The sequence below is a fragment of the Gambusia affinis genome, linkage group LG10 (assembly GCF_019740435.1).
Source record: "Gambusia affinis linkage group LG10, SWU_Gaff_1.0, whole genome shotgun sequence".
Taxonomy (NCBI): domain Eukaryota; kingdom Metazoa; phylum Chordata; class Actinopteri; order Cyprinodontiformes; family Poeciliidae; genus Gambusia; species Gambusia affinis.
This window is the reverse complement of record NC_057877.1, coordinates 14,478,995-14,505,899: the sequence shown is the minus strand read 5'-3', so window position 1 is coordinate 14,505,899 and position 26,905 is coordinate 14,478,995. Positions and strand designations below refer to the sequence as shown.

General features: G+C 39.7%; 2 protein-coding genes across 3 annotated transcripts in view; one reads left to right on the top strand and one right to left on the bottom strand.

Annotated features, from left to right (window-relative positions):
* Positions 1-8,128, top strand: part of acbd6 (acyl-CoA binding domain containing 6) — a 32,315-nt gene extending 24,187 nt beyond the window's left edge. The window contains exons 7-9 of one of the 2 annotated variants that reach the window (XM_044129364.1): positions 4,807-4,837; positions 6,755-6,786; positions 7,520-7,688. In XM_044129364.1, coding sequence (XP_043985299.1) covers positions 4,807-4,837; positions 6,755-6,786; positions 7,520-7,549 — 93 coding nt within the window. In that variant the 3' untranslated portion in view covers positions 7,550-7,688. Of the gene's footprint in view, positions 1-4,806; positions 4,838-6,754; positions 6,787-7,519 lie in introns of both variants that reach the window. The other variant, XM_044129362.1, reaches the window with a different exon arrangement.
* A 7,414-nt stretch (positions 8,129-15,542) lies between these two features.
* Positions 15,543-26,571, bottom strand: lhx4 (LIM homeobox 4). The gene is made up of 6 exons (XM_044129357.1): positions 26,439-26,571; positions 23,123-23,294; positions 21,234-21,436; positions 20,582-20,736; positions 19,636-19,807; positions 15,543-18,004 (listed from the first exon to the last, which is right to left on the bottom strand). Exons 1-6 carry the CDS (start codon positions 26,515-26,517, stop codon positions 17,616-17,618), a joined length of 1,170 nt encoding a protein of 389 aa, XP_043985292.1. The 5' UTR covers positions 26,518-26,571; the 3' UTR covers positions 15,543-17,615.
* Positions 26,572-26,905: the final 334 nt, after the last annotated feature.

Here is a 26,905-nt window from a genome sequence, read left to right as displayed (position 1 = left end):
TTTACTCTACTAAAATAAATAGTTGTTGCAAATTAAGAATAGCAATATTTTTCTGTTTTTTTAAATACATTTTAGAATGATTGAGCATCCAAACTTTACACTTATCATCTCATTTCTGCTTGTTTTGGTACATATGTTGATGCCTGTAAAAATAAAATTTTGTCACATTTCTATTTTACTTGTGTATTCTGATAAGGAGTGTAAAGTCTTCATAACGAATAAATAATCATCCTGGGTCAAAAATCTTATCCTCTATTCTAGGTCTACAGTTGTCTCAAGTTGTCCAATCTTTATTAGCTGGATTAATCAGAAAATTGTCCTACTGTGACCAGTCCAAGCATTCGGCATACCAAGAGAAGTTGTTCTTCATCAGTACAGACAGAGCGTTGGCATGTTGTAGTACGGTATGGAGCAACCATATTCTTGTGTTATTGCAAAAGTTGCTGCATATCATTTAGTTTTGTAGCAGTGACAATTATGTGCAATTTATATATACCGGTAGTGTTATACTGTTAAAGTTGTTCTGCTAGTGCTGTGTAGTTTTATGATATGTCCAAAAATATATGTGGCGGTCTAGCTTAGCGTTGTTAGACATCAAACTTTGTTAATGCTAGAGCTTTATTTGCGTAAAGCCACGAGATCAGAAAATGAGTAAAGCATAATGAACCCATCCATCCTTCCATTTCCTGTTCACCCTTGTCCCTGGTGCCTATCTCCAGCTACGTTCCGGGCGAGAGGCGGGGTTCACCCTGGACAGGTCGCCAATCTGTCGCAGGGCAACACGGAGACATACAGGACACACAACCATTCACACACACACTCAGGGAGAATTTAGAGAGACCAATTAACCTGACAGTCATGTTTTTGGACTGTGGGAGGAAGTCGGAGAACCCGGAGAGAACCCACGCATGCACGGGGAGAACATGCAAACTCCATGCAGAACATGAAAACTCCATCCCGGGCCGGGAATCGAACCCAGGACCTTCTTGCTGCAAGGCAACAGCTCTACCAACTGCGCCACTGTGCAGCCCGCATAATGAACCACCAGCTGTATATTTGGTATTTCAAAAATACAGCCAAGTAGATTTGTAAAATTAGTATTTTACTGGCCTGAGTTAGAATTATGGAGTTGGTTCTTTGACCTATGTCGTTCTTGTACTTAAAATAACAGAAAATGCTCCTTTAGGTTAAAGTTATTAGTTGGTCTTTTTGCTGCTCATTTATTTCAAACAACTTTGGACATTTTACAGTGTTTCCTTTTTTCACAAGACTTCTAGCCTTCTTTTTTACATCCCTTTAATTCACTTTCTCTTCCTTACATTCATCTTGCTTCACATCATTTGTGTGGTAGAAATGATAGATTAGTGGGACTTGAATTCAGCAAAACTGTAATCAGACTGATAGATCCATGCAGCTTCTAAGCATATTGCTCCCGCCTCCTCCCTCCCTATGAGGGCGATACATTAGCACTCTGAGCCGGGTCTCCTCTGCCACTATGGTACTTTATTGAGCTCTCTGCTGACATCCAGCCCAGCATTTCTGTTATGCAAGAGGAAACTTTGTATGACATGTAAAAGGAGAGGTTTGGTGGAACTTGCTTCCATAATGGGATGGGAACAGGGGTACACCGGAGACAGGAGGGCGAGGGCTAGGGGATGTTAACTTCAGGTAAGAGGGTCGAAGGGGGAGTGTCTGCTTCCAAAGCAAATTGAAGACAATCCAATTTCCTGTGATTCCATCAAGCTTCCGTCCTGAATCCAGGGGCATTAAAGTTTGCGGAAAATGACCCTCACAGGCATGCAGGAAGGCTTTAGGCTGCATTTGCACTGCCAACATATACAGTACTATAATCCTTTTCAAATATGCTCATAATCTGTTATTATTACTCTTTTGTTGTATGAGAAAGCTAAGAGATCAGTGTGTTTTAAAATTAACATGGGAGCTGTAATCCCTTTCACTTTAAATAAAGCTATGGAGTTAAGTGATTTAACTCACTGTTTTTGCTTTTGTTTGATGTGTACAATAACGAGGAATGATTTTCTTAAAAGAAGGGATATTATGTATTTTTTAGGCACATAGTGCCATATTATAGCACAATCATGTTATTGTGTTACCATCAGTTATTATAAAAATGCAATTTGACGCCTTAAAACTGGTCTTTGTTTCTTTATCTCTACACTTTCCAACGCTCCCTCTTCTGCCCATCATGACCTCAATGCTCCTCCATGATGCCATTTTCAACCATTCTTAGGAGTACTTGCAGTTCCACCAGGTGTTCCCTGACTGTTGCCATTAGTCTGAAGGAGAGGGGGAGGTTGCAGGGGAGGGGTGCTCTGTGAGGCGGTCTGTATGAAAATAGACATTGCTTTGGGGGAGTATTCATTTCCGCACCCCTGATTGGTTACCACGGGAGATTCAATGATTTCTTAAACTTGCATTAAAGAGTCAAAGCTGAACTCCAGGTATATTTCTGATGAGGGAATAACATTATAACATGATATAAAACTAAAAAAAAGTTGATTTTACGTAATACCCTTTCCACTACATTCAAAGTTTTATGTTCATAACCAGATTCTTATAACCGTTGCCATAAGAATCTGTGTTGTCTTTATTCAAAAGCTGTATTTTTAAGGTACTTTTCTCCACTTTGCTGCTGCTCACAGCAGAAAAATAAAATGGACAATTTGTGCAGAACATCTTAAGTTGTGATTTTTACCTGCAGACCGACAGCATTGCTCTCTTGGTTGAATCACAGCACTGATTTCCATGCTGGTGGCGATTCACATCTGTGTTCTGAAATCCACCCAGAGGGAATACCAAGCGCTAATCCAATAAGCAGGTCCCCAAAGTGCTGGTCCTGAGAGACGAAGAAAAACACAACAGTGGTTTCACAATGCACTGACTCCCAGCCGAAGAAGGCAGGTGGAAAAGAGAGGGAGGGGACATGAAAGTGAAGAGGAAACTGAAAGGCAGAGTGAGAAAAATAGATGTTAGGATTGAAGAAAAGTAGAAGGAACACAATCATGTGAAAAAAATTAAGACATTTTGAGACAGCGCATGTGGTTTTCTAAAATATTTTTAAAAATTTATATTTAATATCATGTTTAATAATTCTGCGGCACTGTGTGTTGTAGAGGTAGAGCAAGGGCCACATTTAGAGGATAGAATCCTCAACGCAGCCGTCCCGGGTTCGATTCCCGTTCCTAAGACCTGCATGTCTTTCTCTCTTCTCCCTACCTATTTCCTGTCTGTTTATTCCACTAAAGGCCTCTAGAACCAAGATAGTTTTAGGAATTGTTGCAAATTTAAGCCTCAAATTAAAACGCATCAAGGTACATTTAGTTACTAGTATGCTCCTCAACTCTAGATCCAACTGTCCAAAAAACTGAGACACGCGGAAACCATTGACAATTTTAAATCAAGACGGAAAACATTTTTGTTTACTACAGTTTTTTTTTTAGAAATGTCAAAAAAAGCTCTATCATTTTTGTCATGCCTTGGGTTTTTATCTTATTACCGTTTCTTTCTTCTTATTGTGTGATGTCTCAAACTTTTATGCAATGCTTTGCTTGTTTTTGATATACCAGGAGGTTGTTATTTCTGTTTGTTTATTTTTTCTGCAACGTTTTTTTGCATTCCCTTGGCGTAATACAAATCAATTTGTCTTTCTGGACATTTCAAAACACTGTGCTCAGTTCAAGCTCTTCATTTCTCAGACCAATGGCAACAGTTTGATCCATTTGTCTCAATGATGAGGTGCAGAGGCAGTCTGGAGTGATGATTAAGAAGTGTATCTGCTGTGGATGTTGCCTGTCATATATTCTGCTTCATTATACCTGCGCACACACATATTTCCCCATCCTTGTTCCCAGTCAAACAATTCATTCAAGAGTTATATCTCCACCACTGACCCTTTAGCCCCAAAATGCCATTTGTACTGTTCTGAAGACACAGAGTCATCCTCGTCCACATGAGAGACCCTTTTGGATTTTCTGCACACTTTCTGACACAGGCTGTCAATTTTAGACCCTGCAGAGCCAGATTCAGTTTGAGCAGCAATCTGCTGAAAAATACTGGAAGACGAAGGAACAGAAATGATTCAAAAACACTGAGTTATTTCAACTGAAAGTAAATCAAAGACTACAAAGAATTGGAGTCCAAATGACCTAAAATTAATGCCAAGATGTTGAGATACAATGTGCAACTTTCTAATGCAGCTTCGAATAGTAAGTGAGGCTGTGACCTGCTCTTTTTATAGCAGGACAAAAGCAGCATAACCAACAGTAAACACAATCTTTAACTGTTACCTTTGCTTTAACAAGGTTAAGGCATGTCGAGCATATTTCAGCAACAAGACGATTCAAAGTGCTTTGTGTGATAAAAACACAAAACAATAAACAAACAAACAAAAAAAAGCAATACAATGACAAAATAAAGAGAACACTTGATAACATGCTGAAGATGTGTCCATGAAGAGACATGTCTATAACATGCTGGATCTTGACTTAAAAGTGTGTTAGTAAGACATCCCTCTACATGGGAAAGTAGACAAAGTGAGAATTTCAAGTTAATGTCAGCAGTAAACAGTAAATGGAGAGTATAACCAGAGAAAATAGAGTGAACAAAAGCTCTATTTCCTCTATGTCCTCTACTGCAGACACTGACTGTTCAAAACTTTTTTGCAATATGCAATGCAAAGATGCAGCATCTCACCCTGATTATTCTCTGAATTTGCTCACTCTGGAGTATTTTATTGCTCCACTATCGTTGGTCTGCTGAAGTAAACACTTGTTTTGCCTTTTTCAGGATAATGAAGGGCAGACAGCGCTACATTATGGTAAGGAGCCCCCTTGTATTCATCTCAGCAATTGAAAAAAAACGTACATTGTCATGATTATGTTGTCTGCATGCGTCCTCCCTTTATGTACAGCAGCTTGTTTTTTGCCCAGACACACACACACACACACACACGCCCACACACACCCTTTGCCCACCTTTGTCTCAGATTTATCATATTTCTTCTAACTCTCTGCTCCATTTCTCATCTTAATTTTCAACACTTTTCTATTTTTCACTCTTTGTGATTCCTTTCTGTTCTTTGGTTTGTATGTGTGCCTCCTTAGCTGAGTTTGTGTGTGTGAGAGTGCTTTTCTGTGTGTGTAATAATCGCCAGACCTCCCAGAGGAAATCAGCAGTGGTCCTCAGACTCCCCTGACCCTCTCGTGCCCCAACACACGTGTCCCTGATGGGCGGTGCTCACGTCCTTTGAGCCTCTTTATGAGCGTACATGTGTGTATGAGCTGCTACACCATCTGTCCTCCAGCGTGGTGGCGCTGGAGTGGGCATGTTGCATCACCTACCAGCAGGCTACATATACACACACACATATACATGCACTCATCAGAGCAGCCCCTGAGGATGTGGTATAAAAAGATGACTAATAAACATAAGCGATGAACTCAAAGAGACAAATAGCAGAGAATGAAAATTCATTCCTACCTCTCTTTGCACAGGGCCGCAGTGGCTGGCAAGTGATTAATTGAGGGTTTACTGCTCACCATAAATTGTTCTCCTCCTCTACTGCTCCCCTGAGGGCTGGCCACTTTTTACGGCTCAAGGCCCAGCCGAGACACCCGCCACGCGCGCACTCGGCTGGCTGAATAAAATACTGTTTAGAGCAACAAGAGGAAAGCTGCAAGCAAAGCTGTAAAAAGCAAAAAAAAAAGAAAAAGCAGTCGAGCTTGGTTAGTCTGATTTGGTTGATTCCCTGAGCTTTTAACACTTCATTCACCTCTGCATTCATACATGCACTCACATTTGCTTACTTGCCCGCATGCATTCCGATGTATCATCACATCTCGCGCATTTGGACTCCCACCAGCATCCAGGCCCGTCAGCCACCTCTGGGCTGCAGGTTAAAAGGCCTAGCTGTCAATCACTGCAGCTGCTGACATCAGCAAACGTGGCACAGCACAAAGTCTGCTTTTTAAAAGGAACCTGCGATTGATACTGACAGAGAAGAGCACTCACAACAAGAGAGGGATAGGGAGAGCGGAGATGAGGTGGTGGGGTGGGGGTGCCACAGGGTTTAGAGGTGCATCAGGAATGATGGGACTCACTAACTGGGTTAGGAAAGTGCAAGCTGTCCCTTCTCCTCTTTATTCTGCACTGAAACAGGGAGAGAGAGAGAAGACCCTTTTAGCGGGCCACATATTGCCAGTGGGGCAGAAATGAAGTGTTTGAAGGAGGCTCAGGTCCAAGCCAGTGTCACTGCAGGGTCTGCAGATAAGCTTTTCATTAACTTCAATCTTCTACATATACTATATTAAACAATACTAGCTGTTGAAAAGATATTTGGTAGGTTTACCTAAAGCAGATACCCATCACTACTACAGTTTAAAAGAGGTTTTTCTAACTTTATCTTATTAATAGCTTAGCAAAACATGTATGGTTAAATATTTACTGAATAAAATATAGCACTCTGAAGTGTTAGTTAATTATATAAAAAATAAAACAACTCTTTATCTTTCTGTCTAAAGTGAAACCAAATATTATTTATTTATTTTTCCCTTCTATGTTTCTTGCTCATCTTTATTCCAACCAAACTTCTAAGAACAAAATGTTTTAGTGCAACACTACTTTAGTGTTATTTAAGTTAAGTGGCTTTATTGTGCAGTTAAACAGGACTTTACTTTTTGTCAGATTTGTTCAGTATGTTACATATTTCTTGACTCCAACCGGTATTTTGTCCTAGGAAATTTTCTGCAGGTCAGCCTCAATATGATGGTAAGTTAACAAAGTCAACAAAGCTGCAATGTTCAAACATGAGGGTCAGGTCCAGGCCAGTCACAATAAACAATAAATCAATTAACTGCATGATAAATTAAAAGAAACTCTGTAATTTCCCTTTGCTTGATTTATTGTGTTTCTCATTTTACTAAAAACTGAATGATAAAAGTCTTAAGTTTGGTGTTTTGTTCTCAACTATCCCTTTTTTTGAAAGATAATTTTGTTTACACATACTTCATCATCATTCATTTTATTTGTCGTTTCTGTTGTTTTCTTTATTTATTTTGAATATTTCAAATGTCTTCCAGTTCCAGTGATTAAATGTTCATTAGAATTTAAATTTATTTGATTCTTGAGAATGTGGTTTTTTATGTCATTAATGCTATTATATTACTTGAAAATGGTCTCAAAACAACAATTTTATTATTTATTGCAATTAGTTCTGGGACAATTTGTCATCTAGCAAAATTTGTTATGGTGACAGGCCTATTGCCACCTAAAACATGCATGTTTTATCAATATTTCTGTCTTAACACAAAAAGCTTGTATAAGCATGCTTGTTCTCTATTTTTATATGACTTATTGATAATTCTCCATGTCTTCATATTCCAGTTAGTCATGTATTAACACAATTTACAGAAAAAATTTTTTTTCCTTCCTCATAAACTCAACACTTGCTTTGAACACCTCCTCCTAATCTCTGCTTCATTGTGTCCTCTGTGTTTCCAAGCATCCGCCTGCGAGTTTGCTGACATTGTAGAGCTTCTCCTGAACAGCGGCGCTGACCCATCCATCAAAGACATGGAGGGCTCTCTTCCCGAGGAGGTCACTGAATCCAGCGCCATCTCCACACTCCTGCGCCAGTACACCGCTCCGAAAGGCTAGCTCATTCCTTTATAGTACCGTCCAAGTCTCCTCTCCTCTCTTCTCTTCTCCACATATTTGTCCAGCATTCCCATTACTCCTCCTTGATTCTTGGAAAGACTCTCTACGTTCTGCGGTTTGTAAGCCAGGAATGCAGATATTTTGTTTTGTTGTTCTTTAGTTTCCAAGTTTTGAAAGTGAACCTCATATCATGTTTGACTCTTCTGGAGTTCATCTGTGAACATATATGTCACAATTGATAAGACAAAAAAGGGCATTGCATGTGTTTTCAGTTATTTGTAAAAGTGTATATTGCTTGTACAGTAGAACTGGATAACATGCTGATCACTGCAAGGCAGTAAAGATCTGTTGACAATAATTTTGCTGTACTGAGGAAAGTATTCCCAGAATAACTTCTGCTAAACAGACATCTATGTGGACAATATGACAAATTAATAAACTAGATAACATCTTGGAAAGATTTTACTGAAATGATTTTACATCATTTTGATGTGATGTATCTGGATTTATGAGTTGTAAGTCTTTGGAAAAATACTTTTAGAAGTTTGCTCTTCTAAAAGTGTTTAACAATCCACAAAAATGAACAATATCACATAACTTATTAACATAATGTACTGCACCATGCAGACACTTCATATCAACCGGTCTCCCAGCTGAAACCTGATAACCTGACAGACTTTTATTCTACGTTCGTCCTCTCTGAGTTACGTTATGATTCTGTTGTTCTATATTAAGGAATGCTTCATTCATTTAAAAGTTTTCATCATTAAAGTCTTAATTAAAGCTTTGCCTGGCCTCCATCAGTTGGTGGGTCGTGTTGGGAAATGACCCTCACCCCTTAGCAGAAACAATGGTCAGCTAATTCATTTCTGACATAAAAATGTTCTCAACACTTGCTAGATTTGGAGAACATTACCAGCTATAGTAGAGTGATCAGACTGAGGAATTGGATACTGATAAACTCCTGTGGATAAGCTCCTCCTTTGACAGTGGAGCCAAAAGGTGCTTTAACATGGTATTAGTTTTAGGCTGTACTTGAATTATTTCAATTTATATTCAGTTGAATTGTGCAGAATGTCACATTAAATGTGTAAAAGTAAAAGAAAAACAGATTTAAATTGATTTCTACACTTTTGAGACCAACTAAAAACTACTCCAAAAGGTGTGTGCTACATATATATCGTCTAGTGCTTATAATATTTTGCAGTTTTGTTATACTGCTCATGTTTAAAAGTAACCAATTCATATCTAAAGTGAACACACTGAACGACACAGTATGTTTTCAGCTCTGCATCTGGACTATGATGTCATAGAGGAACGTATCTGGAGACTCTCCAAACATAACCAACACATGGTTGGAGTCTAAATCTCCTTTACTTGTCGTCAAGCCTCGGCTCAAACACACACAGATACACACTCTGAAAATACGCTAAACCTTGACCCAGATTTTTAACTACACATTCATGAAGATCCCCCAGCAGATTTTCTGCACAACACTTGAGACAAAGCTTAATCCTTAACTATCTAATGCACAAGTTCACTCTGACCCCATGCTCAACCCCCCTCTCTGCCCAGTGTCACACTGAAAATCTGCTGCGACTTAAGGTGTTAGATAACTATCAACATGTCTGGTGGGAAGCTGCCAGACCTTCAGCCTTGGATTGAACTAGATTGTACATACAGTAGTCTGCACAAAAATGAATTCACGTCTTTATTTTTTTTTCTTAAACTTGGCTTCTTAAACAAGATCTGAAGGTCTTCTCAACTTTTCTGTCCACTATTTTTGTTTGATAATGTAGCATATTGTGCTGTGTGTGCTAAAATAATTAGAAAAGTGGCAGCTAAAGAAGAAGAAAAGCCAGAGACAGAAGAACGGTTTCTGAAAGTTATGTCCTTAAAAATCTAGAGTAACAGCACGAGAGATGCCTTTTTTTCAGCTTATAGCTCTTTAGCCTGCCTGCGTCTTGTTTTACACTTTTTCTTCATATCGATGTTCTCTTTTACCTATGTAAATACAGCTGCTCAGGAGAGGTACTCAGAGGCTTGTTACTGAACATTATGAAACAAACTGCAAAATGAGGACTTAGGAACACAGTACAGTCATACACTCTACAAACATATTCCCTATGGAAGAGTTGCAAGAAGAAATGTTACATGAAAAAGTTGTGGAAGAAATCATTTTTAACCTACATGCAAAACCCTGTGTTTGTTGGAAAGTTAGCATTTGACATCACGCAGGGACACTAAAGCTGCCAAAAGTTAATGAGAAGATGAATAGAGATACATGGTATTCCTCACCACAGTGCATTATAAACATGGCAGACCTCCTGGTTTTTACTTAATACCAGTTTATATCTTGATAAAGACCAATTAAAATGTTAGCTTAGCACTTCTGACACAAACGGTACCCTGAACTAGTCCCTCCTTCAATACTGTCTGGCTTAGTAAACTACGGGAAAAAATAAAGACTCCATCAGTCTTAGTATTTAATACATTTCCGTTCATCCATCCATCCATTTTCTATACACCCTTTGTCCCTAATGGGGTCGGGAGGGTTGCTGGTGCCTATCCCCAGCTAACGTTCCAGGCGAGAGGCGGGGTTCACCCTTTACAGGTCGCCAGTCTGTCACAGGGCAACACAGAAAACAGACAGGACACACAACCACTCACACACACCTAGGGAGAATTTAGAGAGCCCAATTAACCTGACAGTCATGTTTTTTGGACTGTGGGAGGAAGCCGGAGAACCCGGAGAGAACCCACGCATGCACAGGGAGAACATGCAAACTCCATGCAGAAAGACCCCCGGCCGGGAATCGAACCCAGGACCTTCTTGCTGCAAGGCAACAGCTCTACCAACTGTGCCACTGTGCAGTCCCATTTCTGTTCAGTGGTATGGAATTATCCTGTCAAGGTTTGATCAGTTTAGCTACTTTATACTTTAAGTAGATGCTTCCTTAAAAACAGACCACCTTCAGTGCCATTAGACATCACATTCACACTTTCCTACAGTGTTTACATTGTGCACAACACAGAGTGACACCTGCTACTGCAAATACACAGAAACCTTGTTCTGGAACAGCAAGGAAGGGATACCATCCTGCAGTGAGACATGGTCAATATAAAAATCCACAATCGATTGAATCTGTTTACTTTGTGTGTATGACAGCCTCAGAATATATTATTATGGAATGGCTCAAATTAATTAATCATCAGGGAAGCTAATGTTTTGGTAGCATAAGTTTTACTTCTAATCAAACACTCTGGTTCCTTCATTCACAGAAAGAACCCAAGATCTTAGAATTGCTTTTCTGAGCGTATTATTTGCATTTGGGAAATCCAACCAAAGGATTCAATTCCAATTTGAGATTTATATAACTATATTTAGGATTTGCTTTCATGAACCCTACATAAGCCAAGATCAGAGCTTTTGAGTATTCAAAGCAAGTGTGGGATGTGATGATCTACAATCCCACAAAGAGGAGAGGAGGCCATTTCACTGTTATAAATTCCATCCACATGCAGCCATTTGGCTGCTGGTGTTCCTCTGGAGCTTGTTTGGTCTCACTGTTGTCTCCTTGTTGCTTCCTGAACCTCGGTTACAATGGATAGAGGTAAGAGAGGTTGACGGCAGTCATACTTCCCCCCCCCAGGTTGTCTGCAAGACTCTGACACTAAGCCCATTATGCTTCCATTATGGAGCTTCAATTTTCCTTTGAGCTTTTCACTTGTGACACTGCAGCTCCCTCCCTCTGCAAGCCTCAGACTCACATGCACCACAACCTCTCTGTAAGCAGCCCTTCTGAATATTTATGCTGTTTCTTTACAGGTGAAAAGTAATAAAGTGGGATCAGAAGCAGTTTAAGGTATGTGTACTTCACTTTAGTGCCTCATAAGCCTTTTTTTAATCTTCTTTAGAGTTTATCTAGAAATATAAAACAAAGTAACATTTTTAATAACCAAGAAAGTCAAACATGAAAAACTACAATGTCTTTGTGCAAGACAGTGTTTTTATCATTTTAGTAACAGTACCATTCATCCCACCATGTTATGAACTCAGGTTACTAAGTTAGAAGAAAGAGAATCAAATTTTCTCTCTTGATAATAATAAAAGTTATAATGATGTAATAATTTTATTTATTCAACTGCAAAACCAGAGTATTTCTTAAAATAGCATTTAAGTTGTAGAGGACAGCTGGGCAAAGATCTGTTGATTTTACCACTTATTTTCTGTTTTAAACTTGAACTTAATGTCGTTACGGAAGATGCACTTCAAGAAAATGTGCAGTCATATCACTGTAACTACAAAAATATTTAAAAATAGACCACTTAATGGGACAATGAGAAAAGGATAGCTAGTGTTGACTTGAAGCTAATATTGTAGTTTTGCAATGCAAACGTCTAAAAAAGAGACCAACGCTAAACTCTTTGGGCATCACACAAACTATTGCACAAACAGGGAGCCTTGGTTAGAATTAACGTAAAGATGGATGAAAATAAATTTGAAAGGCTACAAAAGGTCTGAGTTTGAAGGTTTACCTTCCAGTAGTACAGCAACCTTAAACATGAAAGGTGTTTAGATTAAAGCATATTCATCTTTGTGGAGTTCAGATGATGAAGGAGGTGTTTCTGCTGCTTGAGAATCCAGATTTTGATAACAAACTACTCTGTAGGATTCTGAGAATTATCTGTTTCAAGTAATTACATCAATGCTAAAAAAAAAACAAAAAAACAAGAAAACACATAACAAGGATCAGGAATATTATCCTTGTTTTTGTATCAACCCTCCAGACATCTCAGGTCTTCTGGTTCTGGTCTGCTCTGCATCTCCGGAACCAGAACCAAACATGGAAAGGCAGCATTCAGCATCAATGCACCACAAATCTGGAAGAAACCGCTGGAGAATTGTAAAACAGCAGAAACACTGAGTTCCTTTAAATCTAGACTAAAATTCCAGCTGTTTAGAGTTTGGACCATAACAAATGAAACACTAACCAACATTTTGATGTGCACTGACGGCACTTGGAAAAGTGCAACGTTTCAGTTGTTGATTTTTGTGTTTTTATGATGTTGAACGGCTTCATTGCTGAAATGCGCTGTACAAATAAAATTTGATTTATTGATTTGATTGACTGATCCCCCTAGATTATCAGGAGCCCGTATTATTTTACCTGTCATCTGTCAAATAACTGCAGCTTCAGCAACTGGACAAGTCACAGTTTTCCTTTAAAACAACCTTGAATGTGTCATTGAAATATTTCTGCTTGACTCCAGCCAACTCAGCCATCATGCAGATCATTGTTTACTGCAGGGCTACATTGAAATCACTTGAAGAGAAAAATGTCCTTTCCCGATGCTCTGAGATTGACTTTCGGTCCAAAACAAATCCTGTCTGTTTTGCATGTTAATTTATTCCTTTTTGCTTCATGCAAGAAAAAAAAACCCATGGCGTTTCCTTTAGGAAGTTTGTAATAAAAGCCTTGCGATCGATGATAATGGCATTTGCGCTTGTGTTTGTCATCTTTGCAAAAGCAACAGTGGTGGAGTTCCCTCAGATTTATATGTATACTAGTGCTGTAAGTGGCGTGTAAATTATCCTAACTGTCTGTGCGGCCCTTTATCTTTGTAAGCTGGTTCTATTAGACCCTATCCATTAATGCCCATAGCCCATCCAATCAATGCTTAAATAAAAATCAGCTAGATTTGTGGCATTTTATGCAAACGTGCAAACTCCAACCAGAATGAGTGTTTGCTTTTTTGTTTTCATAATGCTGAAAGAATATCTAAAACAAAGCAATCGATAGCACTTATGTTCGGGTTACACGGTCCTCCTTTCAGGCCAATGTTCCACATTCCCACATAGAAATGAGTTTCATACCGATGTACGCTGTGGTGTAATTTCATTATAACACATTTCATTTCTTTCTAATTATTTTAATAAACATAATTCAGTCATCTTTCACATCCACTTCATCTGGATCAGCGTTGCAGAGAGGCTGGACTATTCGAGCAAAAGGAGGAGTAGCGAGATGCACACTGGACAGTACATCCATCCATCTGTCCATCCATGTACTGTCACTGAATTAGTTTTTTTTATTAACTAGCGTCAAAAATTACTCAGATTTGTTACAGCCAATTTGATTAATTTTGCTCAAGCTATAACTGACTTCAGAATTATCCAAATCAGAATTATAGCTTGAGCAAAACTAAGAAAATTTGTTCAAATAAACATTTCTTTTTCAGTGCAGGAGGTGAAAGAGGTCTTTGACTAGGCCGTTCAAACACATGAATAGCATGAATAACCGTATTCTGGAAGGTGAATCTTCACCACAGTACTGAGTCTCTCAGGCGCAGTAGAAACAAGCTCCCCTGTTTCTGCTGAAGAGCAGCATTTCCCACAGCATGATGCTGCTACCAACAAGTTTCACTGTGGCGTTTCCACATTCCTGTGTCCCCTGCATGACTTGTGGGAAACGGTAAACAAAAACATTATAGCTTTATGTTAATGAAGGCTATTAATTGTTAAAAGCCATTAATAGTTACTATCCTTTTAAAAGATTCTCCCACCTGAGCAGCAGATCTCCGCATGTCCTCCAGAGTAATACTGGGCTTCTTGGCTGCTTCTCTAAATAATGATCTACTTTTCAGTTTAAGTGGACAACCATGCTCTGTGAGACATTCATCTAGTCTAGAGCTAACTCTGCTTTAAATCTCTCCACATCTTTCTTGTCTGTCTGCTATGATGATGCAGTTTGTTCTCCTAGACCTTCACAGAACAGCTGTATTCATACTGAGATATTCTGTTTCTTAGCCAGTGTTCTTCTGGGGGTTGACCTCTTGATGTGCTGACCTTCTCAAGAATAGTATTTGTGAAAATCTTTTAAAATCATGTCAGATCCTTATAAGATACATCAAAGTTCTTGGTTATAACAATATAATATAACAAATGGGAAAAAGGTATGAATATCTTTCCAGAGTACTACATAGCTATAAATCTTTTCAGTAGTTGTGTCGTATCACCAGGGGAGAAAAACGATGTGAGACACTAGTGAAGACCTTAGAGATAGTTTTATGTCTATAGAGCAGGAACCTCGTTTACACATACTATTAGTCCTTGACACAAATGTCTGGGGTTTGATTCCTGACTCAGAGATCCACAAAAATGAGAAAAAATGTCTTCATCTCTAACAATGTGCCACAAAAGGAAATTATTTTAGTTAGCTGTGAGAAAATCCTCAAAGCGTGATGGCTTAAAATCAACACTGCTTTAATGCACAATGCATTTAAAATCCTGACTTACTCTCATAAGAAACACGTTCTCTTTGACTGACTACAATGCATGTTTGGCCATATTTCACAAATCACTCTACGATTAGTTAACAGTCCACGGATTAAGGGTAGATTTGACTGTGCTGCAATCTGCTCCAGTGTCTCCTCAGCACTGATAGGATCAGAGAAGCAGCCAGCAAGGCATCTGTTTGTGTGCATGTTTTATTCCCCTCCCCTCTGTCCTCCCATATAGTTTCTTTTCATGCATCTTTCTTGTCACCCCCACTCTCGGAGAGCGAGAGAGGAAAACAGCATCGATCACTGTTAAATGACTGACCAGTGCCTGTTGGAGGTACTAAATGGATCTCCACAATTGAATAGAGGCCTAAGTGTGTGGTAAATGCTCTCAATGGGTAAATGAATTTGTGGGTTAACTGGCTCGAAGAGCGTTTCGATAAGGCAAAAATAATAAAAACACCAACAGGACGTATTTTTCTTTAAATGCGTCATAAATAAAGCTCGCCTGGCAATCTTAGCTCTCGCATTCATCACTGCAAGCCAGCTCTGTGAAAAATAAAGAAAAACTCACTCGAGGGGTAACCAAAGACAGTTCAGCTTTATTTTCCTCATATAGATTTAACTTTACACGGTTCATACCATTACACAGAAGGCATAAATGAATAAATTCAGTGCTCTCTTTTACATCTTTTTCAAAGACACATGGCAATAATAATAATAATAATAATAATAATAATCATAATAATAATCATAATCATAATAATAAATAGCGCTCATGAAACAAGACAATCTACACGTTTTCAAACTGTACAAAATTTACAACTATAAGATGCAAACTTCTGAGGCAAAACAGACTGAACAAAACTGCTTCAATGATGGGTTTTCTGTGTTGTTTTCCTCTAAAATCCCAGATTTCAGCCAACAAATCACTTTGTAATTCAGCTGTGAGCCGCATTTATTGCGTATCCACTGGTTTGTGCAGGGAACAAAGCTGTGACACACGTCTAGTAGGAGGGATTATGCTTTTTATTTACATGGCATTAATCAAATTGGAATTACCTTGTCTTAATAATAAATAATCAAAAACCTTTATTACAATACAGTTAAAATAAGTTAAGCACTTTAAGAAATAAAGATCCATTTTAAAGGCCAAACTTTTTCCTCTCTCTTGACTTGTCCGTTTCACTCACGTTAAAAGTATTGTGATTTTAAGAGGTGAACACATTGTAATTTGTGGGCTGTAATCTGTAATTCTGTCACTGCCTGTTATTTGATTTGTCGTGAGTTAAAATATGAGAGAAAAAAAAAGAAGACTTGGCATTTTGTTTTCTCCAAAGAGGTGCTCACATCGACCGGTTTGTCCTCAGATCAGAGACAGGAGCAGAGATGAGATCTGGGAGGATGCATTTTCCTGCACAAGCATGAAACTGTTAGTTAATTTTACAACTTAAACGACACTCACAGGGGATTTCCTTTTGAGATATTCTTCTTGTAGCAAATAATTTGTGAAGCTGGAGGTGACGGTGACTGATCTCTGCAGCCGATCCAGCTCTGATGCTGAATTATCAGCTCTGAATGTGGCAGACTGTGTTAATCCTTCTGGTACAAAGGGCCGACATCACATCTGGAGTTGGGGGAAGTAGGTTGACAGCAGGCAAAGCTGAGGCTGCTGCTGGCTGAGAAGATTATCAGGAGAAGGCTGGATCTGACTGAAGAGAGCAAACACAAAGGGGCGTTTCTTTGTTCCTTTTAATACTTATTGGTGTTTTTATTTATTACAGGAACAACATGTTTTATATTTTTGCATCTGAAGAATAAATTAATGTAGAAATAGGATCTATACTGAAAGTTTCGGCTCCTCGTGTGAAAAAGGGTTTAATACTAACGGATTTCTTCTCTGAAGCGTTTTTTACTCAGATTAAGTTCTGTAAATATGACCGCTTTGTCTCAAGACACCCTCATTAAAGCAATTTCTGGATGCACAAACCAGCAGATCAGACCTTGTCTCAAAACACTTTGTCGGTAACACATAAAAAAATTTAACAAAAAAACCCCCAAAAAACATGAGCATGTTTCTAGATTCACGCTTGTGCCACCGCTCTTGTAAGTTTTTCTCAGAGTGAAACACTGTTTGCCTTGTGCATACGTCTCTCTCCTCTGCACTCCTGTCCGTTCACGTAGAAAAAGAAGAGGAGAGTAAAGTGCAATGCCAATGTGAAGGCTCCGGTACGGCCGGCCAGCAGTTCAACTCGTTGTGAATCAGAAGCATGCAGCTGCCTTCTGGGCCTGGTACAAATGACGGCCCTGACCTGTGTGTTTGAGCACAGTCCACCAATGTTTGTGGAGTTTAGTCCCCTTTGCAGCGATTGAACAAAACAAAAACAGGCAACAATTAAAACAGAAAAAATTGTGATGATGCAGTTTTGAGATTGAACATCCAGGTGTTGCTTTACTGCTTAAGTCCAGTCTGCATCTTTCAACCTGGCTGTTATCTCATTGTTTGGACTCCAGTCGAGCTTTTTCTCTCCACCGAGCGACACAAAGCACAGCAGTCTCGCAGGGTGAAGTAAAGAAATGTAAAAAAAACAACAAAAAAAAATCTGTCGTGTCCTTTTGATAAATCCTCATAGCGGTTCTTCTGCTGAGCTGGAGGCTCAAAACTGGGAATGGTCCATCTCATCTAGCCAGGAGGCCGGGCTGGTGGGGAAGTCAGGGTATCCCGTACTGCTCCCTGTGGAGAGGTCTGAGGTGGGGCCCCCCGCCATGGCCCTCAGAGCCTGTCCCACTCCACCTGGCCCCCCCTGCGCCACCAGACTGTCCATGTTAAAGGTCAGGTTGTTGAGGAGAGGTGTGTGGCCGGGCAGGGAGGTGATGGAGGAAGGTGACTGCGGTAGGCCGTAGGGGCTCCCTGGCTGGATGTCCTGGTAGGGCTGTCCTGCCGCGTCGATAGAGAAGCCGCCGTTCAGGACGGCGCTGTTGGTCATGTCTCCCACGCTCCCGTAAAGGCCGTTCGCGTGGCTGAGGTCAGACAAGACTTGGTCGTCTAGAGAGGAGATCAGAAAAGAAGATCAGTAATAAATAATACAGGAGATTTCTCTTCTTTAATAGGTTGAATTGAGCATTAAGTAAGACACAGTCCTTTGCTTAAGTATTCAAACAACTTGAACGTCTCATTTTTGCAGCGGAAATCTATTTAAAAGGCTTTTTACATGACAGAGAAAGCCCAAAGTGGTGTACAACTTTGAAGTGTTTGGAAAAATGGTTCTGCACGTCTCCCAGGTTAAAAAGTTTGGATAAACAACCAGACATAATTGCAATTGTTTTGGGTAAATCATTTTGGAGCTTGGCAGATCTAGACTGAACAATTTTCCCATCCAAATACCTCATCAGGAACAATCCTTACCATATATTCTTAGTTGTATTTAGGTCTGGGCTTTGACTGGGCCAGTCTGTATCTACATTGTTCTGTGATAGATCTGACTGTGTATGAGGGTCAATGCAGAAAACCTGTAAGGTGAACAGGTTGTCTCCAGAATGATGCCGATAAACTGTGACCAGCTTTTCTATTCCTCTCAAAGAAAAACAGCCCCACAGCATGATGCTGCCACCAGCGTGACTGATGCCAGTCTTCTATCGCACGCTCTCCTTTTTAAGGTGATTGATTGAACGGAGCTGTGTGAGACTGTCAAAGTTCGGGATATCATTTGTGGGAATATCCTATTGGTTGAATGGGATTTTATCTTGAGCTATCAGAATAAACGAGGGTGAATACAAATCCAGTCCAAATGTCTCCGATTTTTATTTGTGGACAAAAAAAAAAAAAAAACAACAACAACAAAAATCAATGCATTGTTTTCCTTCCACTTCAGGAACTGTGCACTGTGCAGTGTTTTTTGTGTATTGTAAAACAGATTGAATTTTGAGGTTGCAACATGACAAAGTGAAAAAAATTCAAGTGATATTAGTGTTTATGAATGTTTTAGCATTCATTAAAGACTGCAGAAGCTCTTGACTCATATCAAGTAAAATGTGTGGATCCTGATCTTCTAAAGTGTATGACGCACATGCTAAACCTGAAATTCACATCTATGTCTGTGTGCTGGTCAATAACTCCAGTACAAAATATGTGTTTACATCTCCAATCGATCCCCTGTGTGGCTTCAGTAACAACAAAGCCTAAAAGTACTTTCTCTCTAATTGAATAAAAGCCTCACATGCTTTATAGAGTTTCTGTCACCATGTTTTCATTTCTCATAAAAACAGCATTCTTTTTCAAATTGGTTCAGAGACTTTTACAATTATCCAAAAAGGGAAAGGGGGAGAGGGGGGCGGGGGGGCTGTGAATATTTAATAATAAAAAGATGCCTAAAACTCCATTTGCATCCCACTAAGGAGTCGTTGCTCGTTTCCAATAAGCTCCATCACACAAACAAACAGAGGCAGGAGGGCTCAGCGGCCACAGAGGAAAACCGAAACAGGTATGACATTTTAGATCTGCCTCAAAGTGGCACACTCCAACAGGAAACACAAGCAGGCAAATGAAAAGCCACAAAGACGTGTTGGTATCTGCAGCTCTCATGTGGTTTACCATTTTGAATGCTCCCTTAATCCTATTAGCAGGAATATGTCTGCTAATTCCCTTTCTGGGACTAAATGATGTGGAAACACAAATACCTCTGAAGCTCAGTTCGCTGTCGCTGAGCCCTGCATCATCAGCCGAGCTCTCCTTCTCCACTTTGGTTCCTCCTCTGCTGCGTTTGACACTTTTATAGAACTGAGTCCAACGGTGGCGACCGGCATCTTTCTTTAGACGCTTCTCCTTTGCTCGCCGGTTCTGGAACCAAACCTGCCGGGTTAAACCATAATATTCATCTTTAAAAATTTTTTTCTTTTCTTTCTTTTTTTTTTACCTTGTTTCAAATTTTTAGTTTGGCATTAAACATTTGTTAAGGCAAGGAAGTTTCTTTTTTATGCAAACATGATGTAATATTTGACCTCTCCAATTGCTTGGCATACAGTTTGTAGCACCTACAAAAAATGCAATAAATAATAATAACTTATAGCTGATTTTTACCAATATTTGTTATGATCAAAGATTTTGCTGCAATAACAACTTTAAAATTGAAAAATAATCATATGTTTATTAATTTAGAACATTAACTAAAAATTAACAAAATTATAAATACATTTATAAATAAATCTATACATTTTAATTAGTTCAAAATTCTGCACGTACAGTACTTAGCTAAATAATTATTTCCTTCTTTTTTTACAAAAAAAAAAAAATTCGGATCAAAAACAATAAAACAATGTCAGTGCAACATATAGAATGGATTAAAATAATAACTGTGTTTTATCTCAGCATGATAAAGAAACAGAGGTTCGCTAAAATACCTGGAAGCTTCTTAACGCATAAAGCAAACATGATTTTAAGTCCTGATGATAAAACTACAGACTTTCCCAGTCATAATGAGATTGTTTAAATTACTACAGACGATCAGAGAGACAAGTATTAATATCCTATGACAGAGGAATTCACTCAGTCACAGTCAAATTGGAGTGTACTCATTTTGCAAGTCAATTTTCTAAAAAAATAAATGTTAAAAAATGAATGCTCTACCTGCACCACCCTCATGTCCAGGCCTGTCTCAGAGGACAGCTGCTCTCTGACATGGCGGGCTGGCTTTGGCGAGTTTTTGTAGGCACTTTTGAGGGTCTCCAGCTGCTTGGCGGTGATGGTGGTCCTTGGTCGTTTGGTCCCACCCTCTGAATCATCTGTAAACACAGGTGCAAACATGAGTGGCATCCCTCTGCATATGTTTATCTGTGTGTGTGTTTTAAATGTAGCGAATAGTTATGCAGGGCAGTGTATTATTGTCCTTGTGCATCTGTCCCACTCCCACAGCAGAGGACATAAATCTACCCTTTGCCAGAGGAGAGGAGTTATTGGAGCCGCACCATATAAGAGCATCGGTTCACTTTACATAATCAATCAGAGACCCATGGAAATCTCAGAGGAGAGGGAGGGACAGAAACAGCACACACCCAGATGACAAACACCAACGATCCACAGTCAGAAGTTATTTCGCCTCGCTGAGAGGTGCATACAGCTTGATCTATCACGCTCTTCTGCAATTCTGATGCGCCCCAGTTAGGTCAGAGCCTTTCAGCGGCGAAGCAAATAGATGGACATTTGCAACAATCATTTTATATCACTGGAAGTACATGTTCACCCTTTCTTCTCTCTCCGCCTTGACAGTGAGCACACCTACCGTTCTGTTTGGCGGTCTCATAATCCACCTTGCACACCAGCCTCCCGTCCTCCATGAGGTAAAACTCGTCGCCGGTCGCCAGCTGTCTGCTGCACATGATGCAGGCGAAGCAGTGCAGGTGATACACAAAGTCCTGCGCCTTCCGCACCACCTGCGTCGGAGGGATGCCCTGCTGGCACGACGCACATTTTGTTCCGAAACGCCTGAAGGGAAACATGAAGCAGAGGTGGTGATGGCGATGCAGACGGCGAAACTTCCATAAAATGTGTTGTCAAACAGAAATATGTGACAGAGTTTGCAACATTTGAAGTCCTTGCTGTTAAAAGCAAGAGGAAACAAGCTCTGCAGTGCATTTCTGCTAACAGCAAGCCTGACTGATGCATCAGGTTTGCATATCTGCTTGTGTGTTGGCATGCTTGTATTTTTGCAGCTAAAGTACCGACATAAACAGAGCTTGTTGAGGAAGGCAGCACACAGTAAACCCACCCTGAGGAGAACCAGTAAAACACTGGCTGAGGAGAGGAGAGGCTCTAAATCAGGAAAGCACCCAATCAAAAATAAAAAGCAAAGTGAAGCCTTCCAGTCTCTAACCAGAAAAACCACATGTGTGCTGTTCCATGTTTGAAGAGTTTCGAACATGCCAACGTCCCCCTAACGGGGCCCCCTGGGTCAGCTAATACAGTTAGCAACCAGTTAGACTCCAGAGCTCCTCAGGGGTCTCGTTCAAGCTTTGAGCATTAAAACCTTTCAAACGTGATTTAGTAAAAAGCCCAGATCTGCTGATCCTGTTTTGGATGAAAGTCAAACTCAATTTTCTTCTGTAATGCTTCTGAAATCCAATCATTAAAAGAAAGAAGCAAAACGACAAAAAAAGAAAAGAAAGAAAGAAAGAAAGAACAAGATAGTGAAATATAGGGATTTATAATCAGAGCCAAGTTAATCTATGGGTGTGGAAATTTCAGATGTTATAAATAACATCTTCACCAAGCAGGCAGGGAACCAGTGTGAAGTTTTACCACCACTTTGAAATAAATGTTTCAAACTTTCTTCCACCAGACTGTTCTGACAGATTAAAATCCTTTTAATGAAACATCAGAAAAAAGGATTTTCTCCATCTGGCCCCTCCCCCACATGTTGCTACACACTGCCAGTCAGATGGCTGAAAGAGACCTAAGACACTTTCCTGCCCCCTACAAAAAAAAAGACAGAAAATCAGCTGTTTCAAAATATTTCTAGTCAAACATGATATGGAAACTAAAAAGGCGCCAATGATAACCAGACTATTCCACTAATTAACCAGATGAAACCAGCATGTTGGTCCTACGTTACTCTATAAAGAGTAGAACAATGGCAGGTACATTTCATGCAATGAGCATTCAAAACCTAATAAGTTTGGCGTCAGTTTATTATATATTTTGGCTTAAATTTGTGTATCACATAAAAAAAACCAGAACAATTGCTTTGAAAACAATTATTATTTTGTAATAATAACTCTAATGTTACAAGAATTTAGCTCTGATATGGTTGCATTCAACTGTCTTGCTATATTGAATAGACTTTATGATAATGTTTTTTATACAAATATTGCAATACTGTGAAAATATTGTATTTTTACACATCATATATCATGAACATAGAATACCGGTTCATATCTAATCTGCACCAATATGTATGCTATATATAAATATATAACTAGCTACATGAGGAATTCTAAGCATTATTTCTGAATTTTGGCATTTTTAGCAGTTTTGATGCATTAAATAGTCCCCGATAGAAAAGCTGCAATCTTTGCGACTCAAAATAAAACACAAACCAGTGATTATGCTCATTTAAAAAAACAACAACAACAAGAAAACAACGAAAAGAAGAAAAGAGAAAGGCGCACTGACTTGAAAAAGTCCTCCTTGCAGTAGACGCTGCCTGCCCGGGAGAAGCATTTATCCGCCAGCGGGGTCTGGCAGTCTGCGCACTTGAGGCACTTGGAGTGCCAGTGTCTGTCCAGCACCTTCAGGATGAACTTATCCAGGATGTGCTGACTGCAGCCTGCACACTGAGGGATCTCTGCCAGGAGAAACAACGAGAAGGCCATGTCACACTCAGCCACCGGCACAAGGCAGGCAAAGGTCCAACATCATCAGAGAGATCCGCTGTATTTATAGGAAGTCGTTTCGAAGGAGAGGATTTTCTTTATTTCTCATATTGTCTTAGTAGATTGTGTGCAGAATTTCAGCGGTGAGGAAGTTTATAAATAAATCCTTTGTCAAAATAAACCAAGAGTTCCCTCCGTTAAAAATGCAAAAATTGTAATAAATCAGACCGAGGAAGGAGGGGAGGATCATTTTCATGATATAAATTATTAGGTTGTCATGTGTTGTTGAAATGTGTTGGAGATTTGTACATTCAGGATTTTCACTCATTCTGAGGTTTTCCATTAACGCGTTTCCTGATCCTGTTTTCACCTTCTAGCTCTGGTATTATGGTACATTCTCGTTTTTAAGGAAAATCAATCCTCACATAGAAAATATAGCCTTTTTTCCTTTTTTTAGATAAAATTGTATTAGAATATAAATGTCTTTACATAAAACCGTGTACCGCTCGGTAAGGATTTCCGTCTCTGTCCAAGGTGCTGATCTCAGAGGTATTCGCCTGCAGAGCAAAAAAATGCTTTTTTTTTTCCCTTTCTGACGACGTATTGATTTTCTCCGTCTTAATCTGGTTTGCCTCTTCCATCTCGATCTTAATTAATCCCTGAATGATTTTATGGAAAGCGTGGTGACAACCAGTGTCTCTAGGTGAGACGGCGTCCTGACATAAATCAAGATCAAGGCGCGATTAGATTCAGATTTTTCTTTTTTTATATATATAATTTTGAAAACTAAATCTGCAGCAGTACACACGGTGTCCACTCAGACACACAAGACCTTTATGGATTTATTTCCAAAGCACAACAGATCCGTTTTTAAAGTTATTTTAAAAACAGAGCCATAGCCAAGCATTTGACGTATTTTTGCGTCGTTCCTTCTGTGTATGTAGGCCTTCTTTTACGTATTAACTAAATAAAAAATAATCTTTCCATGCAAAGTAAGATTGATGTTATTGTTGTGAATGTCTACAAATATAAAAAGACATAAAAAAAAAAGAACAACATTGATTGATGCATTTTTGTTTTTGTTACACATCTGCATGATTTCCATTGCAGACACCGGTGACAGTATGAGGTGAAAGTGAGCAGAAAAATGAGCAGCAGTCTGATTCCACGCAACGGGACTATTTTCTGTCGAGAGAAATCACATCTGCACGCCGTAAATATCTCCCTATAACAAAAGCATAGATGTTATTCTGCATACTGCAAATGCAGGTGCTGTGAGAGAAGCATGCTTGCAAAAAAATTAACTAAATACAATAATATAGTAAAAATGCATGAGATTTTTTGTTTGCAAAATTCAGATCTGGAAAAAAAAAAGTCAGATCGCCATTCTGAACCACTCATAATTTTTTTAAAGGTAAGAAATGGAATCGGATTTTATTGTTAAAAAATCAACTTGAATCCTGAAGACCTGGAATATTGCAGATGCAAACATTGTTCCCTTAGCAGAAATAATTGGGACTGGCCTTAACCCTAACCAAGAATGTATTTTTAAATGACAATAAAAACATTTAAAGTGTGTGTAGGTAGAAGAGAGGAGTGGTTTTTCAATGCAGCCAGAGACTGTTTTTTGTTGCGTCCCTTTCTTCTCTTCAGAACTTCAAAATTTCTAAAAAGGAATTAAAAACACATTCCCAGAGTAAGGCTGATGCTGCCAACCTTTCACCTCACCAAGTAAATAACTTATGATTACCAAATGTGTAGTTAACACTACAACCTAAGAGTCATTAGACGTTCCCTGTTTCCTGATATGAAATGTTTAGAGCGGCTGCTTTGGTTCCTGAAATAATCCAGATTTAGATCCGGGATGAATCCTGGCGCTGCAGGAGGCTGAGTGGCAGGATCTTTATCCAATCTGTTAATCTGTATCAATTCATAAAATTAAAGAGCAGATAGATAGATAGATAGATAGATAGATAGATAGATAGATAGATAGATAGATAGATAGATAGATAGATAGATAGATAGATAGATAGATAGATAGATAGATAGATAGATAGATAGATAGATAGATAGATAGATAGATAGATAGATAGATAGATAGATAGATAGATAGATAGATAGATAGATAGATAGATAGATAGATAGATAGATAGATAGATAGATAGATAGATAGATAGATAGATAGATAGTTTTAGTTTTGAGCATTTAATCTTATAATGTTTTGAAACTAGATTAATTAAGTTGCAGTAATTATCTCACTCTTACAGGGTTATCATTATATTTTTGTTGTCTTTTTTTCTTCTTCTTCTTCTTCTTGTGTGGGTGGGTGTTGGGGTTGCCTGTTAGCCCCCCGCTCCATCTGTATATTTTCCTAACTCGACCCTGAATAATTAGGTCAGAGCAGAAACGGATCCGGTCGCACTTCAATCTTTACACGATCAGATTATGAAAGGCCCTGGCACAGATTAACGAGAGAACAGATGTAAGATGTTTCTCGCCTTTGACGCCGAGGTCCAGGAAATGTTGCGAGATATCGTTGATAATTATCGCCTGCAAATGTTCGTTCTGGTGCCGGCCCTTTTGGAATAAGACGTCCGAGGCTTTTATTAGGCTCGGTAACCGATCCCAGTCAAAGCCAGAGCGCGTTTGTCTGACGGGCGACGATGACAACCGCGTCTGATCTCTTGACCATGCAGGCTCGTTTACAAATTAACAGCTGGGAGCCTCAGTGTGAATCCAGCAGCTCTGCACTGAGGACGCAGCGCAGAACAGAAATTATTAATAACGCTTAAGGAAGCTTGAAACTGCATTGACACCTTCTGCAGAAAACAGTTCAAACAGCTGCAGAGATGAACGGGGTGTTCATCTCTTGACCGACTTGATTTCATCTACTTTTGCAGCTTGTTTTATAAGCAGCATGACACATCACTGGCCTGTGAGGGCTTCAGTCTCCTCTCCTTATTCTCTGGCTGTAAGTCAGCCCCCCTCTCCTTACTGCCGACCCCGCAGCAGTGGTTGCGCTCACCAACCTGTTCCCGGACTGGCAATCGACAGAAAAAGACGAGCGGATGGGAGGAAAAAAACAAACAAAAAAAAAAACAAAAACAATGTCTTACGCTGCAGTGGCACACCGAGAATCTCCGGTAAACTCTTTACAGGACTCTCTGTCGGTAGAACCGCCGCACTTTGCATCATCGTGATCCAAACGCACGCACATACACCCGCAACGCGGTGGGCGCACTCCCCCCGTCCTCGCTTGTGTGCAAAAAAAAAAAAAAAAAAAAAAGAACACCCTCAAAAACACGAAGCTGTTGTTGAGGCCTGTTTCCGCTCAAACCTTCGTTTCCAGGTATTTCTCTATTCCCAGGGTGATGCCCGAGCCGCGCCGCGCCGTGCCGAGCTGTTTTGGAGTATGGAGCAGACAGGCTGCTCGGTCCATTCAGCGCCGCAGGGGCGGCGGGGGTCTGACGTCAACGCGGCACAGGCTCCCCGGGAGCCAATAGGAACGCAGGTGGAGAGTTCCCCCCCCTTCTCTTCCCTTCGCCCCCGCCACAGCAGAGGTGGATAGCATCTTCGACAGGAC